At 42.2% G+C, this 17,014-nt stretch overlaps 1 protein-coding gene across 6 annotated transcripts in view; it reads left to right on the top strand.

Annotated features, from left to right (window-relative positions):
• tacr1a (tachykinin receptor 1a) overlaps positions 1 to 17,014 on the top strand; it is a 48,547-nt gene that overhangs the window by 16,718 nt on the left and 14,815 nt on the right. For 5 of the 6 annotated variants that reach the window (XR_006924710.1, XR_006924709.1, XR_006924708.1 and 2 more), the window contains exons 3-4: positions 5,026 to 5,176; positions 5,833 to 6,029. Coding sequence is in view for 2 of the 6 variants with exons in the window: in XM_046841824.1 (XP_046697780.1) it covers positions 5,026 to 5,176; positions 5,833 to 6,029 (348 nt within the window). In the remaining 4 variants the exon portion in view is untranslated. Of the gene's footprint in view, positions 1 to 5,025; positions 5,177 to 5,832; positions 6,030 to 6,814; positions 13,386 to 17,014 lie in introns of those variants that run through there. The other variant, XM_046841823.1, reaches the window with a different exon arrangement.

A 17,014-nucleotide genomic window follows, 5' to 3' on the forward strand; every position in this document is an offset into this window, starting at 1 on the left:
GCCACTTTTTCCCTTCTCATGAGATTTTTAGTTTGCTCTGCTAAAACACTTGCCCGATCTATATCCGGAAGAAGCCTTGCCAGTTGGTGACCCCTTCCTTAGACAGTTGCAGGATGCATGAGTCATCTGTGACCACCATTCCAAGTCGTTTATTGAATCCTGAATTGTGTCCTAAAGACCAGCGAGGGCAGAGAACAGCGAGCAGGTTGTCATTTTGGATGCAGCGCAGCATTGTTGGAGCCTTTGAGGCAATGCCATTCTGCTAGCATTATGCCTGGTGTCAGCTTACGCTTACTGTTCCATTCATGTGCTACAGAGGGGCAGAGAGGCAGATAGAGAGACAGAAAGAGAGAAAGAAACAGGCTGACTGCATAGTCCACACAGACTCGCACAATAACACACACACTTATATATAGCCAGACACTCTCACACTGCTAAATATACAGAAAATCAGAGCTGAAATTCCACACACTCTCACTCCACAGTTCAACAACAGCGATCCACGGATGTACGTGTGATCGAGCTGGGCGTCACACTGCTTCATCATGTGCTTATGATGCAAGCAGTCGTTTCTGCATTTATCCGCAACACATGTGCCAACACCTTTGTCTCAGAGATGTCTAGCTGTAACTCTTTGATTTCTAATTCTCACCCACGTGTTATCTTTTTTTATCTTCTTCTCCGAGCATACAACCAGACCCCCCTTCTTATGCTGGACTTCGATGGTCTCGTTTGTCTCTGTGTTTCTGTAAATTGCTGTAACGATGGGCTGGGACCCACACCTGCCTAAAATTTTGACCATAGCATATCCATTTTTATGCAATTCTGCACATGTGGAATGGGGTACAGACTACCCCATTCTGGCACTCGACATCGTGACTTATCGAGTGATGAAGTAAAGTACCTAACTAACCCGTCACCCAAATTCTCATCTCCTGACAATAATCTTCAGAGGTAACTTCAGACACTTGAATAAATCACATAAGGATGCAGCTCTGGTTTCCTAATGAGCAAACCAGAGGCAAGAGCGATGAAGGGAAAAACAGCATAAGGAAGAAATCTTGACAGGAACCAGACTTCTCTACTGGGTGACACCGGATAGTGTGATTATAAATCATTACTCTTTTCCAATTGTATACAATAAAGTCAAACAGTGCGGGTGTGATGAAAGTTGTTAATAAGTGTGAATAAGAGTTCTGGGATGAGCAACAGGACTTATGATTAGAACAGCTGTTATTATGTGTAAATCTACAGTATCAAAAAAAAGACTTGTGGTGTACCAGGGGTGTTCAGACTAATCTAGAAAGTGCTAGTGTGGATGCAGGGTGGAAGTCCCACTTGATTGAAATCTATTGATTTGTCAAGTGCAGGTGGAATCAGGTGTCAGAAATGAGCTCTTTCCTAATTGAAATGAAAATCTGCACCCACCTACACCTGAAGAAAAGCCCCAAGTAAAACAGCTCCAAGCTAAGGTAAAGAATCAGGATGACTCTGGAAGGTCTGGAGGATGAGGAACCACATTAATAGAGATGTATCATGAATAGATCAGGCACTAGCATCACACCAGACCATTCAAATAATTATACAGTAAGATCCTACTCCTTGACAGCCAAGAGCCAATTAGTTGGGCCAGTTTAGTGCAGGTACAAAACAGGTGTATGAAATGAATTGCATTAATGTATACACATATAATATCCTAATCATGCTGTCAAACCCATTTCAGTTCACAGCATATATTTGATCAAACCCTAAAATCCATTTCTCTGTTCATTCAATGTGAGTCCAGGACCTCATTACATCTGGAGCACAGCTCATAAATCCTGTCCTGTGCCTTGTCACAATGAAAGCTGATTTTATTCAAACACAGATGATGGCGGCTTTGGACCATGCAGAGTAGCAAATTTGGGTTCTGGTGCTGCCTGGTGAACTCTTGTGCTATTTGCTCAGGGAGATCAGAATGGAACAATGTCTTCTGCAGATGCCCTGGTTATTATTATCTCGCTATATGGTTTGAAATGGGGGGAAAGGTAATAGGTGTTGCTTTTCCAGCTCTAAGATGCCAGACTTATTAAGGAGCCAGTCATGAACTACTCTTAGTTGTATGCGTTCTAGCTCCAGTGCCAAACCAAAGAAGCAAATGTCTGACATAAACCATGTCTGAGTAAAAATGTACGAGTCTCAATTTTGGCTGCAGTTCTCCTTTAAAATCTCTAAATCTGATCTCTAAATGTGCTCCTCTAGGATATTCAGTGTGGCATATTTTTTTTTCTACCCTGCACCTTTTTCAACACCATCGAGATAACTAATTCATCTTATTATTATACAGATTAAAAGGTGAGGGTAAAATTAGAGTTTGTAGGAACACTAATGTACTGAAAACACGACTGGGAACTCAGGACCCAATGACCTGGACATTAATTTTATTCAAATTTGAGTCCAAACATCTGGGTAATTAAAGACTGCATATGAAATCAAAATTTAGCCAAGGATTCACAAATGTTTTTTTTTTTTCCCCAAAAGTTATGGGCCATTATTTCATCCAAATGGCTTTATCTTTCTAACACACATTCATTTTGTTTGGAGCCTCAATGAATCTTCAAAATTCCTTAGTTTTCTTTGAGTTATAGTGATTTTATATGATATATGATATGTGTCTGTGTTAGGCAAAGCGCTGCAATGGCTAAGCTGCATTACTGGAAAATTTCAGGTGTATTTCAGCTGAAAAATACAGTCTTTCATAGCTCGGTTGCACCCCCCATCCCCCCCTCCCTTTTTAAGAAGAGCTCATAATTAACATATGCAGATGAATATGAAAGAAATCAGTGCTACCACAAGTTTGATAAATGAGGCATATTGTCCATACGGTTTATGTAATATTTCAGTCCACCAGTGAGCAACGGCAGGATAATAAATCAGTTTTTAATAACCAGCGAAATGAAAACAGTTCCTTTTTTGCAATCTCAGATGACTGTTTATTTGAATCTGACTTCCTCTGCAGGACTGTCCATCCTACAAAATTCCCTGGTGGCAGGACATCTTTCTTAGCAGATCACATTTTAGCCTGTGGTCTCACTTTTTAAACACGAATAATGCTAGAATAATAATTCCTACCCTGTGGCTCTATCAAGCAGACCCCTAAGTGTTTAGACTATCGACCCAGGCGCTGGAAAACGAAGACAGGATATTTGATGTCCTTCCACTGGCTTTTACTTCATTAGGACATTTCTTTGGATTGGACCCTCACGCCGTAACTCAAGGAGCCCGTCTCAGGGAAATGACTTCTGCTGCTGTTTCTTTGCTCACCTACGGGCGATGAATGGAGCTTTTGTCCGGACATATGGCTTTCTAATTTCCTCAGCGTAATTACTGACAAGAACAAAGACATCAGTTAGTCCTGATTACATAACTTTAAAGGAAAATTATTGGCCAGAGATATGTCTCGCGGTTTGTCTCCGCTTTGACCTGCCAGTCTGTCTGATACATGATAAATCTATCAGAGTGCTTGTGTGGATGTGGAAGTGTATATGCCTGTGTCTTTCCAGAGCCAGGCTGATGGCTTAATGTTTTAGTCATTTTTCAGAGCGCTTTAATCAGCAACCTGTGGTCTAACTCTACAGGCAATCGTTCTCTCTCTCTTCCTCTCCCTGATTGTGTTTAATTGATGGAGAAATGGACTGCATAGGTCTCAGCTGTGTTGCTGCTGTTGGAGCAAATAGATTAATTCTGTCCTCCTGCAGAGCTTCTGTGTGTTGGACCAACGTTTTTCTTTTATCTATTCCCTATTCGACATTTTTTTTATAGCTATATTATTAGTGCGCCACCTGTGCCTCTGTGGAAACCAGGATTAGCCGAATATTATTGAAGTAATTCTCTCATTTTTTTGTCTTTAATTAATGCAGTTATGTGAGGGCTGTTTTTTGGAGATAGCTGCTGTTTTACTGTTCGAAAAGCGCCCCTATTAAACAAATGGCTACGGGTTTGATTCTGTGTATCAACCTTAATTGAGTTTGTGATACTCCAGCGGCAAATTAAAGAATGGCATGTTGTGCATGTTGTCAGTTAATAAATACAAGCAGTATTGGAAACCAATGAGACAAAAAAAAAAAACAGATTTGTACTTTACACATGTAAATGACAGCACAGATACTATCGATGTTAGGAAGCTGGGGTCAGAGCAAAGGGTCAGCCATGATGCAGCACTCCTTGAGCATAGAGGGTTAAGGGCCTTGCTCAAGGGCCCAAGAACATCAGCTTGGCAAGACCGGGTCTTGAACTTCCTACTGAAAAACCTTTCAATCAGTAATCCAGAGCTTTAACCAGTGAGCTACTAATTCCCCAATTCTCCATGTTGGGTAGAGAATAAACTTTCTTTTAGCTTCTCCCATTAGGGGTCGCCACAGAGGATCATCCGCATGTTTGATTTGGCACATGTTTTTACGCTGGATGCTCTTCCTAACGTAACCCTCCCCATTTATCCGGGCTTGGGACCGGCACTAAGAGTGGCTGGGGTTGGTTCCCTGACCGGAGATCGAACCTGGGCCGCAGCGTTGAACTCCTCTGTCCAGACGGAAACAGAAACATTTTTTCGCATATATTTTTACAAGTACACTCATGTTTCTCTTTTTTGCAGTGTATAACATACATAGTAGATATATTAGTTGGTTCTGTTTTGTGTATTTTGTGTATCTGTCCTGCATTGTTTGCACTTTATGTTTCGAAGGACAACTTATTTTTATCCTTAGCTGTGTGTTCTGCTATGTAGCTCTATGTTGTGTGATGTAGCTGTATGTTCTTTTATGTAGCGCCAGGGTTCTGAAGAATCTTTGTCTCATTTCACTGTCGACTGTTACAATGGTTGTCCAATCAGAACTCTGGATAAAATCCAGAGAATCGTTACACTATGAAAATGGGAAGTGAATGAGAGCAAGAGAGGGACACTAAAACAAAGATGGACGTATTTCCAGTCGGTTTCTTAGTTTTTTCCCCTGTTTCATCCGCCTCCCCTCTCCTCCCTTCTCTCTCCAGTTACTTTGTATGTGTGGCGATTCTGATCTACTTCCTGCCCCTGGTGGTAATGGGTTGTGCATATCTGGTGGTGGGACTGAACCTGTGGGCCAGCGAGATTCCTGGAGACTCCTCTGGCCGCTACCAGGAGCAACTCACCGCTAAACGCAAGGTCCTGCTGTACTCTCTCTCACACACACACACACACACACACACACACCCACACAAAAGGTCTCACTTGAAAGGGCACAAGTCCTTTTCTATCCAAACTTTTTACAGACAAAACAACTTAAAAGTTGTCTGAAAATTTTTCATACATAAATCAATCCTAACACTAGGCAGACAAAACAAATAAATATTTACACAAACACAGGAGTTCATCAGAACACTTTTTTTTCCCGCCTGAATGCAAAATCTTTTTTTGGGGGGGAATTTCTGATGTTTCCATTCAGACCCTGAGATTGAAGGTTGGAATAAAAACAGACTGATGAAAACTCCCCTCTTGCGACAGTCAGGTTCGGGAGATAATGAGGGTCAGGAAGGACGGCAGTCATGAAATATTCGATATGAGATTCCCCATTCGACCGCAGTGGCTCTTCATTTCAATCTCAATTTCAGCACACACACACACACACACACACACACACACACACACACACACAACACTCTGTCATTCTTGACTTTCTTTGACACCCTCACTTATTCCTCTCAGACATATAGCACTCTCTAACACCCCTCATTTGCCCTGCCTATTTGACTCCTACTTGTGCTCTCTCTCTCTCTCTCACTCTCACTCTCTATTATTCTCTCTTTTACGGATGTGTGTAGGTGGTTAAGATGATGATCGTGGTCGTGTGTACGTTCGCCGTCTGCTGGCTACCGTACCACGTGTACTTCCTCCTGCACGAGTTCTTCCCGTTGCTCTTCGAGAAGCCCTTCATCCAGCAGGTCTACCTGGCCATCATGTGGCTCGCCATGAGCTCCACCATGTACAACCCCATCATCTACTGCTGCCTGAACGACAGGTACATGGAAATTTTCCAGTTATAGACTTGTTTTGACTTGTTCGTTATGCAAAAACCTCCGGAATGGGTTCAATCCAGACTTCAGTAACTAATAGGTTAATAAATCCTAACTACCCTGCACTGATTGCCAAAATAATGTCCAAGGTAATGTTATAGATCATATTAACAAGACTTCTAATAATGTTTTACGATTAAAACACAAGTCGAGGCTGGTCATTTGTTTTGGTCAACTCCGTGGCCGTTCCCTGCATTTGTATAATTCTGCTTAAAAATGTCAGGTTGTAATTTTTCCTCCAGCAGCCTGATGAGTTCAGAATGTGCAATCAGAACGAATTTATTTCAACAAAAGGACAAAGTGTAATCGTTTGCATAAAACAATGCTTGTTATGAAGCTAAATGCTAATTTAGGTCTGTTTCTCAGAAGCTGTGGCACAAGTGTTCTCTCTGACTCATTCAAATTGTTTTTTTTTTTTTTTGCATGTCTGAAATAACAGCAACGCTGCGGCGTGCATGCTGGAGAGAAGCAGAAGAATGAACGTGTTCAGCAGTGGAAATGATTAATGATTCCGAAAGCTATTTGCGCTCTCTCTCTTTCTCTTACTCTCACTGTCTTTTTTGTCCTTGTTCGCTCTCGTCGCTCTTCATGCAGGGTTTAGCATCCGTACTCATCAAGCTCGATTTTTCTGCGTGCTCGAACCCTCGGCATGCCACGCTTTTGTCCTCGCCCCCGCGATCCGCCAGGCACTATCTTCTTAGATCTTGTTATGTGTGTGTGTGTTTGATAGATTCCGTGCTGGCTTCAAGCAGGCGTTCCGTTGGTGCCCTTGCATTCACGCTGACTCTTACGAAGGCCTGGAGCTCAAGTCCACGCGCTACCTGCAGACACAAACCAGCGTGTATAAGTCGAGCCGGGCGGAGCCCACCGTGCCGGTCATCAACAGTCCGTCTCTAGAGCTGGTGTCCAACGGCTCGTCATCTCGAAGCATGTCCAAGACGATATCGGAGACGTCCAGCTTCTACTGCGGAAATAACCTACCGGCCTAGGAGCTTTTCGGATCAGCAGAGGAACGCGATGAGAAAAAAAAAACTGAAAAACAGTGGATCCTTTTACCTCTCTGCAAAAATCATTTACGTATAATTTTCTGTATAATCGTCACACCAGACAGTTTCGAGAAGTCATGCTGGGTGTGTACAACACACAAACATGCCGGAGAGCTATGAGTTTGAAATGTTCCTTCAAGTTGTTTTAATGAATTTATTCATCTTTGTTTTGTCTGCTAGGAAACAGACTGATTGAGAATTATAGGCTGGTACATACAAAATTTACATTTCTTTTGGTGTTAGGGGTACTACCGAGCAACTGCCACTTAGGGGGCCACGATCAAGCCCTTGGACAACTCCGTATATATCAGACAAATGTAAATATATCTCTGTTTAATATCTGGGTAGTCCCAGATATCCTTGCTAGGGGTCGATCTTGATGTGTATTAACCGGTCACTTTTGGAGAGATTGACCTTTTGTCCCCACACCAAAAACTGATGGGTGCAATCATCTGCATATAGCACTAAAATCACACCGATTTATTGGAAATGTTTTGTGTTTGTATAAAGTGCCTCATAACTACATGCACAGTGTCTACAATCGGGAAGAAGGTAGATTTTTTTGGTTTTTTCTATTCTAAGCCTTTATTCTGGCCACCCTTCTATGAAAGTTCAGCTTTAAAATGACTGACCAAATGAGTCCCTTCATGGACGTGAGCAGAGCCCTTGATGGAATGAGGACGGTGTGATTTAAGCTTTGCAGACAGATGCGGTCTGGAGTACGGGAACTTGCTACTGCGTATTACCGTTTACATAATACTAGCTTGTAACATTGCAGATCATGTATACAATGCCTAAACACACACACACACACACACACACACACACACACACACACACAGCCTTTCCTATCCTTATATATGTCTGTGTGAATGTTTCTTTTGTAACAGTGTTTCTGAAAGCAACATGAATCGCTGAACAAATTGGTTGGTTTCTCAAATTTTTATAAAAAAGACAATACACACCCATGACCAGTGCTTTAATTCTTAGGACCTTAGAGTGAAACGGCTTCTGGTATGGTACGGCATCATGCTCGGCATGATGTGAGGTTGAATCGGTGCCAGTCACTTTAAGGGTAGTTCAAATAGCCTGGAATAGAATATCTAAACTGCCTCTTGGCACGGACACACTGCAGAATAAAAAAATAAATATTCAGTGGCATCTAAATCAACGATGACGCCGAGGGTTCCACTGCCAAAATGTAATCAAGGGTTCCTTAGGCTCAAAAATGCTATTAGCTGTGACCCCATGTGGCTTTGGGCTTGCTCGAATTGTGAATTTGTCACTTCGCTCTGGGAAAAATTGTAACCGGAACGGGTTGTTTGCTTCTAACTGCCTGCCTCCGATTGTCTTTTTAAATGCCGTCACCCTCCCCCTTCCTCTCCCTTTCTGACCGTTCGCCTGTTCTCTGCTTAAGCGGTCACGCACAAAATTATCTCTGGAGTCGGGCCCTGGAGTTTTAATTTTAGCCTCCCATCAGCACATGGTGCACAAATCTGACAGATGAGGCGGAGGAGTGTAAGGGATTTGGTGGCGGTGTTGTTGTGGGGTGGCAACGGAAAGGCAAAAAAAACTCGGCCGGGTTTGGAGGAGGGGTAGTGCACCTGTTGTTTGAGATTTCAGAACATGGTATGTGACAGTGGTTTCAGATTTCTAGGCAGGAGGACAACATAGTGTGTGTTAAGGGCTCATACTTTTCTGGCACGCTAGTGTTCAGACAGATTTGATGAGCGATTGTGGAGAACTTGTAGAAGTTGGGATAGGGGACTTCAGACAATCTGGTCCTTCAATGTAGGCTTGACTTGAGTCAGAGTTGGCAAGTAGACAGGAGATGTTGTGTACAGAAACTTGATCAGGAACTAGGAAGAAGGTGAAGCTCCTGAAATGTTTTTTTTCATAACTTCAATTGTATCAATACCTCAAATTCCATATTATGCTTCGTGTTAGTTCGTAACTCTAATTTAGTTCCAGATGATAACATTACCAAATGTGGACAAGTTCAAGGGACCTGAATAATCACGGAAAATATGTTCTGCATAGTCGGGTTTTTACTGCAGGAGGATATTTAGCGCTTGCCAAAGTCGTTCATGTGAGCTCGTTTGACGGTGTTATTTTAATGGACTTTTACAGATTTGTCCTAGACCAGATCCTAGACAGTCGGTGTGTCTGTAAACAACTTCTGTTGAGGGATGCCAGAGCAGGATTCACCGTTTCCCCCATAATCCCTCCCATAGCCTGTTGAGATCAATTAGACAACAGCACAACTTCTGCAGACTCTCTTTTGTCCTGTATGTTCTGTCCTTTTCCACACACTAATCAACTCCCTGTATCATTTATAGCTGAGATAATGTGGTGACAGCAAATACCTTTGTTTTGGAGAGCGTCCATGGCATTAAATACATTATAAGTGGATGAAATTAATGTTGTCTAATAAAACACTTTGGGATGTCCTATTATAGGAGATTGATCACTTATCTTACCTTGAGAAACTTTTCAAGCCACAATAAATCTCTCCAAGTGATTCATTTGATATAATACTTCTTTAAGACTTTATCACGTCATGTCCTCATCAAGATATCAACCTTTCAGTTACGTACCATACAGGCTTTTAAAACACTATAAGATTTAGGTGAAGCTGAGGATGTAGCATAGCTCCTTAATGCCTTTTCATTTTGGACCTGATCATCTCTACCAAGAAGGCACATAGAGTCTCTGCCAGTATCCACTCTGCAGGACGTAAAAACCCTCATTATGCCTGATATGTCTCAACACAGCAGAGCCACAACACCTGCTGAGCAAAGCGGACGTGCTGTAAAAAGCCTCCACCAACCGAGAGCCGTGTGTTGCCTGTCCATCATCTAACCGACATGCCGGCATTCGTAGCTTCTGCACAAGTAAACTCTCTTAGGTTTATACCAATTGGGAGGGTATTGAAAAAAAAAAGAGGCGTTCCAATCATCAAGAAACAATTCCCAAATGATCAGCAGCCACACACTTGGCAATTGATTTGTTCGCAGAGCAAACTTCATTAAACAAGTGCCACAAACTAGCGTGTAGAAATGTCTCTCCTGGTACTTTTCCATTTCCAAATATTCAGGCCACCTGCTGCAATTGTGCCTCTCCAAATTAGTCAGCCGTTCTCTGCGCCCTCGTGAGGACTGGCACGCATTGTTCTTAGCTCAAGTGCGAAGAAATAATCACCAGCTTTGGTGGAATATAATAAAACTCAAACCCCCTGCAGATTTCATGGCGCTCTGCTTGCCTTGTCGAATCCTTCAGGAGAAAACGCAACCCAAATCATGTCGATACGAACGCCAAACCGGCATGAGGTTGTTTCCGGTGTCTATGCCATAAGGAGAAAGGTGGATCTATCGGTATTCCATGAAGATCAGCGTTTCAAGTCACTGACCGTACTAGAGTCGTGAAATCGATGTCCTCGAATATGGCTAACGCTCAGCGTGGATGATATTGAACGAAAGAAAATAACAGCAGAGCCGTTAAAGCAGTTAAAGTCCCAGCTTACTCTATGCCGCTTAGTTCCAGAGGATTGCCAGAGCGGCAATAAAATATCTATTGATTGCCATGCCGATGGCCCTGCTATCTCGCCTCTTTGAAACCATCCGTTTCTGAGGATCGTTCTGCCGATTTAAGAGCTTATCCAAAATTATGTCCTGTATACGGCTGAGTGCTTGAGGGTCAAGGGCCTTGCTCGAGGGCCCAGCAGTGACAGCTTGAAGATGATGCTAGGATTTGAACTGATGTGCCAATGTAGTCTGTATTCAGATTCAAACCTACATTTGCTTTGGAAAATATCAATTCTGCATGTTTTCTTTGGGAGAGTTTAAAAAGAAAGATGCATTATACTCAGTACAGTGAAATTTGCAGCAGTGAGGGTTAAGGGCCTTGCTCGGGGGGCCCAAGAGTGGCAGCTTGGTGATTTCAAGGCTTGAAGGTTGAAGGTAGGGGGTTAACTCATGGGACCTCAGTAACTCAAAAAATTGCATTTCTTTCTTTCACTTGTTTTTACATTTATTTTAGAAAGAGGCTTGTGGAAAAAAATATTACGCTCATTCTCTCAGGCAAATATCCTTACGTGATCGTGATTATTAGTAGTAATTATAATTCGATTAAATTAATGCTTTGGTTCCCATTTCTAGCCGCTATACTTTTCCAGAGGAGACCGTGTGCCTGGGATTAATTCAATAAAGTATTTCTCGGTAAAAAAAAAAAAAAAAACAGCTGTCGGCTACCAAACCGCCTCGCGTCCCTTTGGAACAGGCTAGTTTCGTACGCGAAAGCAGCGTGGTAATCACCGAGACGTCCCGCTGTTTAAGCCTAGCCCCAATTCATGTAGTCTGGTGGGTTGTTTGTTTGTTTTTTTTTATCTTTCTTGCTAGTCGCAAAATTGCTTCGTGTGACAGCTAACAGTGTTTACCCAGGAAAAGACCCTTCTAGCTTCTGACAGGACTTTAATGAAATCTCAGCGCACACACATTCACACACACATACACACACACACACAGCCTAACCTAACCTTGCCATTACAGACCAGAACCTCGCTGTTACCGAGAGGAATGTTGGCTACTCACGGCAGCTCCTCGGCTGCTCTCAGATGAGATCTTAGACGCTTTAGAAGATGAGAGGACGAGTTAGAGAGTGAAGTGCGAGCCAACTTTTTTCAGTTGAACTGAACTTGTGAAAAAGACACAAGCATATTACAGCTATGGAAGCTTGCAGTGTGTGTGTGTGTGTGTGTGGTGACTCTACAATAGGCTGGGTGGACGCTCTCATCAACTCTATCGCTCTCCAATCAGAGTAATTACCCACGAGAGAAGTGCACAATGGACAGAACAACAGCTGTGCTATCACACACTCACACACACTCACACACACACACTAGTGACATCTCTATCCTAAAATATGTTATGCAGCCTCATTTCATGCTTCACTGTGTGTGAGAGAGATTTCTTTTTCTTTTTTTTTTATTAAGATTAGACAAATCACACAATACCAACGAGTCGTCCTTTTGTTTCGAAGGTTCTGTCATGTGAAATGCTTGTGTGTGAAGTCCCAGGGGTGGATCAGGCGTGCACCTGCGTGTGGGATCATACGTCAAGGATGTGGGCATTCGTGTGTCCTGCAGGATGCTGGAGAAATGCACTTGGTCTGAGATTAGATGATACCCGATTTCGCTGCTGTTCAGTGCTACAGCAGCAGCTCGTAGAGATATGATCACCAACAATTAAACCCATGTGATCCATAGATCCTGATATCAGGCAACATAATTACACTATAGAGACAAACGTTGGCAGACACCCAACCATAAGACTGTTATATCCTTCTTTATGAACGAGTTACAGATTTTGTCCCCGTTTGTGCCCATTCAGCCACAAGGGTGTCAAGTCAGGTACAATTCATCCCAAAGGTATTTAAAAGGGTTGAGGGTCAGTGCTCTGTCAAGCCACTCAAAATCTTTCACACATGTTTATCCCGTGGAAAGGCACATCTTCATGGAGCTAAAGGGAGAATGTCATGACGTCCTATAGAAGTTTGGTGGAAGAATGGCTTGCAAAGAAACCTGCCCGTACGTTATGCTAGCAAGTCGCAATGTTCGTGCTAGCTAGCGACAGACTGCCGTTCGGTTTCTGTACTCGTCTCAGTGAGACTCGGGGTTTGATATCAGATCCGTTATATATGACCTAACCCGTATAGAAACATTTGAAAGGAGCTTGGAAGGTAATGGAGATGGTTGGTGCGTCTGTTGAGTATATGTAGCTGGTAAGTGCGATGATGAAAGCACGAAGCTGAACAAATTATGTAGCTTAAATAACCATAATTATTGTGTTCATTCGTTTGTGTTTGACTGGTTAGCATTAGTTACAACCATTTCATTAGTGGAAAGTGTAAAGAGCGACATTGAGGAAAAACAAGACGCTAACACTTCTGATTGCAAACCTTTTCACTTTTTGTAGTCATTTGGATATTAAACCAATGTAGCTGGTAATAGAGACACTGCAGTCCAGTTTATACATATTAGACTTGTATACACACATATATGTGGCATACGATACAAAAGCAGTGTGTCCTACAGAGAGTCCTTTATGGCTTCATTATTGCAGATTGTAATCATATTCCAGATGTATTCTAGACATGTCAGAGTTTTATTAATCAGCCGAGACATTTGTATAATATTGTAATGTTATTTTACGTCCTGCCGTAATGCAGGATTTCATTATTAAACTGAATTGCACCATTTTTCATTGTTTTGTTTTTTTCACTAAAGATACAAAGCTAATATAAAGCGCAAGCCCTGACAGCTCATTTTCAAATAACTCATAAGGACTATACTCACTACAGTGGTCCCTTGGAAATTTTGGACGCACCCCTGCAGCCCCCTATGGTACCTTAGTGAAGTCATCTAGACATAATATCACTTTTAATACAATCTTTTGTTTTAAAAACATGTATGACATTTGTTAGTTAAAATGTTATTCCTAACGTTCCCGAACATTCCTGAACCTGCGGAGTCCCGGGAATTGTAAGATAATCCACAACTTGCTTTTATTTATTTTTCCGAGCCGCAATTTATTTTGTGAAAATTTATAGTCATCTCTTATAAATTCACCATTAGAATATTTGGAGTGAAAAATGTTTTGATTGTCCAAGATGGCTGCCGTTTTGGTGTAACCTCAAAACTAGGAATTGTCAGGGTGAACACGTAAATTTGGGTAAAAGTGTGTAGACACCCCAAAATTTCGTAAACAACCAATTTCACATCTAGTCTCCATTTCCTGTTACAATAAACTCCACTCTTCTGGGAAAATGTTGCACTAGATTTTGTGGAGATTTTTGAGTTCTAATTCAGACACAAGGGTATTAGTAAAGTCAGGTACTGATGTAGGTGAGGTGGGGAGGCCTGGGGGTGCCGTTCCAGTTTAACCCATGAGGTTTGAGCTTTATAGCAGGCCACTTAAGATCTACACACTTTCAACCCATGCAAAGCATTCGGGCTCCTAGGTTAAGTGAAGGGAAAATTTCATTCTATAGCATCCAGAGATGTTCTGTACAATTGTGTGGAAAACTTTTGTGGCAACTTTGTGTCTTGAGGCATGAGCTAATTGTGGAAACGAGTTTTTAAAACAAGTACCTTCCTGAAGTGCGTATTTGCTTGATTGATCTTTCATCTGTACTGACAATTTCACTTTTAAAATGCTTGGTACGATTATAATTGCCTACATTATCGGGTTTTTCTCTTTTTATAAAAAACTTCTGGGTTGATTCAGTGCACAACACAATGCTGTGCCTTGAAGACAAATTGAAGCTGCTTTATTTTCGGCCATGTGATTTGGGATTTAATTAACGGCTGATTAAAATTCCTCTTTCCTCGAAAAGAAATGACCCTGCATCTGATCATGAATGTCTGCTTCTTTTTTAAGGGGGGTTCAGATCTGAGCACCTTCATATTATACACACTGTAAGAATCAGAGTACGTCGTCTATTCTCCTGGTGCCACTGCTGCAGGAGTTCCCACTTTGCCAGGCGAAGCTTTTAAAGATTCATTATTTGCCTCAACTACACCCTTGAGGATTTTATGTAAATAAATAGCTGTTGATAAATAACCCACAAAAAGCCTCTTAACCTGCTGCTCCCAGACTGTCGTTGATAACTGGCCCAAAACCCACTTTTACTTATTTTTAATTTAGTTTCTTTGTATTTATGATGACTCTGTCCATTTGCAAAGATTTATAATTGACCTGGGAGGCACAAATCAAACAGGCAACTGGGTGACTTCCATAGCCAGGCTTATAGAGGGACTCGAACGCATTAAACACTTCGTTTTTCCTCAGTGGTCAGGCTCTCAACTCTGGAGATAAGACAAAATGAGGTCCTTGGATGAGATACCAGCCCAACACAAAGGGGGCGACTGACGCATTCACCCCTTGGCACAATTGGCATGTTTTTGGTCAACTGAAGAAAAACCCGCAAGAAATCAAGAGGGTCACAGAAAGAGCTTGAAAACAAAGGCACCAAACCAAGTTGAGAAACAAAATCTTTTGAACTCCTGAATTATTAGGACGTGTAACTAGAAGAAGGGCCAGAGAACCCATTTCATTTGCATCAATTGAGTTCTTGTAGAAGGAAACCCGAATGAAATAGATGCGCTTTGACAACCTGCCAATAGTCGAAATAAACTATTGAGGGATGCCACAGTGGAGCAAGGTGAGAAAGGCCAGTTAGGAGGAATGGATTGCTCGGAGATGCCCAAGCCGCTAGGTTACCTGGAAAACCGCAGAAAACTAACGTGGACATCGAAAGAGCATGCAAAACACGTGCACTAAACCAAGCTCAGAATCAAAATCTAATTGACTCTGGTGACATTGCTACTATTGCATCACCTTGAATCACTTTACACAAAATGTCTCTGTCAAATGCATTATGTTGACTGTAGCCCATTCCCCAGGACCACATCTGCCCAGTTTTTCAAAAGACTCACCACTGGAGTGTGTTTCGTAGGCAATTCTATGGTACAAGTGTGAGGTAAGTAGTGCCCTTGTTGGTTGTTGGTCCCACATACATCAAAGAGGCATAACATTATGACCACCTGCTTAATATTTTGTTGGTCCCCCTTTTGGTGCCAAAACAGTCCTGACCCAGCGAGCATTTAACTTCTTCAGCTATTTAAGCTACAGGAGCCCGTCTGTTGAATCGTGCATCAATTAGCCTCAGCCACCCATGACCCTGTCGCCGGTTCACCATTGTTCCTTTCTTGGACAACTTTTGATAGATACTGGACCTTGCAGCCTGTTAACAGCCCACAAAAGCTGCAGTTTTGAAGATGCTCTGTCCCAGTGACCCAGCAATCACAATTTGGCGCTTGCCAAACCTTCATATCATCTCACTTTAAATTTGAAGACAAAATGTTCACTTGCTGCCTAATATACCCCACTTACTCTCAGGTGCCATGATGAAGAGATAATCATTGTTATTAACTTCACCGCTCATAATGTCTTATGGTCATAATTTTATGCCTGGTCAGTGTATACCACATGGGTACCATATACCATTACCATACAGAAGCTATCAAGCCTGTGACATCATGAGAAAAAGCAAGGAGAAAAAGATCTTGACTGGCTCAATTCAATGCAAAGTGAACTCCTGAAGTATGAGGACCTGTGGACTGGAAGAAGGGCCAGTGAATCAATTTCGTTCGCATAAATTGAGTCCTGGCAGAAGGAAACCCGTACAAATAGCTGCAACTATGGCAAACTGCCAGGAGTCGCTCAATTGAGAAAAAATACAATTGAGGGATGCCACAACGAGGTGCCACAGCAAGGTGAAGAAGGCCAGTTAGGAGGGATGGATTGCTCATGGGGAGCCTGAGCCACTTAAGTCTGTTTATCTTCCCCTATTCCTTTCCAAATGAAGAATAATAGGTCTGCCTTACTGAAACAAGATGAGGAAAAGGGGTTTGAAGGGTTTGATTGACAGAAGATGGGCTGGAAAATAACAATGCCATTGACGTGGGCCTTGGCATTCTGAATCTTGGCTTTCAAGAAACAATTTCATCCATATTTGAAACAAATCCAAGCAGACGTTAGAGATTTCCTGTCCTGTTTTGGAATATGATAAAGCTCATGCATTTTCTCAGCAAGAAAGTGCGCTCTCACGTAAGATGTCTCAGTGTTTGTTAGAAATGTTTATGTCTCCAGAAGCAGTCACTTGTGATCCTTTGAGTGGCTCCGCTTCAGTTGTTCACCATCAATCTGTAATTTCCTACAATAAAGCTGTTAGTGAGTTGAGGTGAGGCGTCTGAGTCAAAGACATAACCATCACTCGCTATTTTCACCCGGAACACTTTCCTCCATCTTTATCTTTCCTATTGC

Source organism: Silurus meridionalis, chromosome 27 (assembly GCF_014805685.1).
Source record: "Silurus meridionalis isolate SWU-2019-XX chromosome 27, ASM1480568v1, whole genome shotgun sequence".
NCBI lineage: Eukaryota > Metazoa > Chordata > Actinopteri > Siluriformes > Siluridae > Silurus > Silurus meridionalis.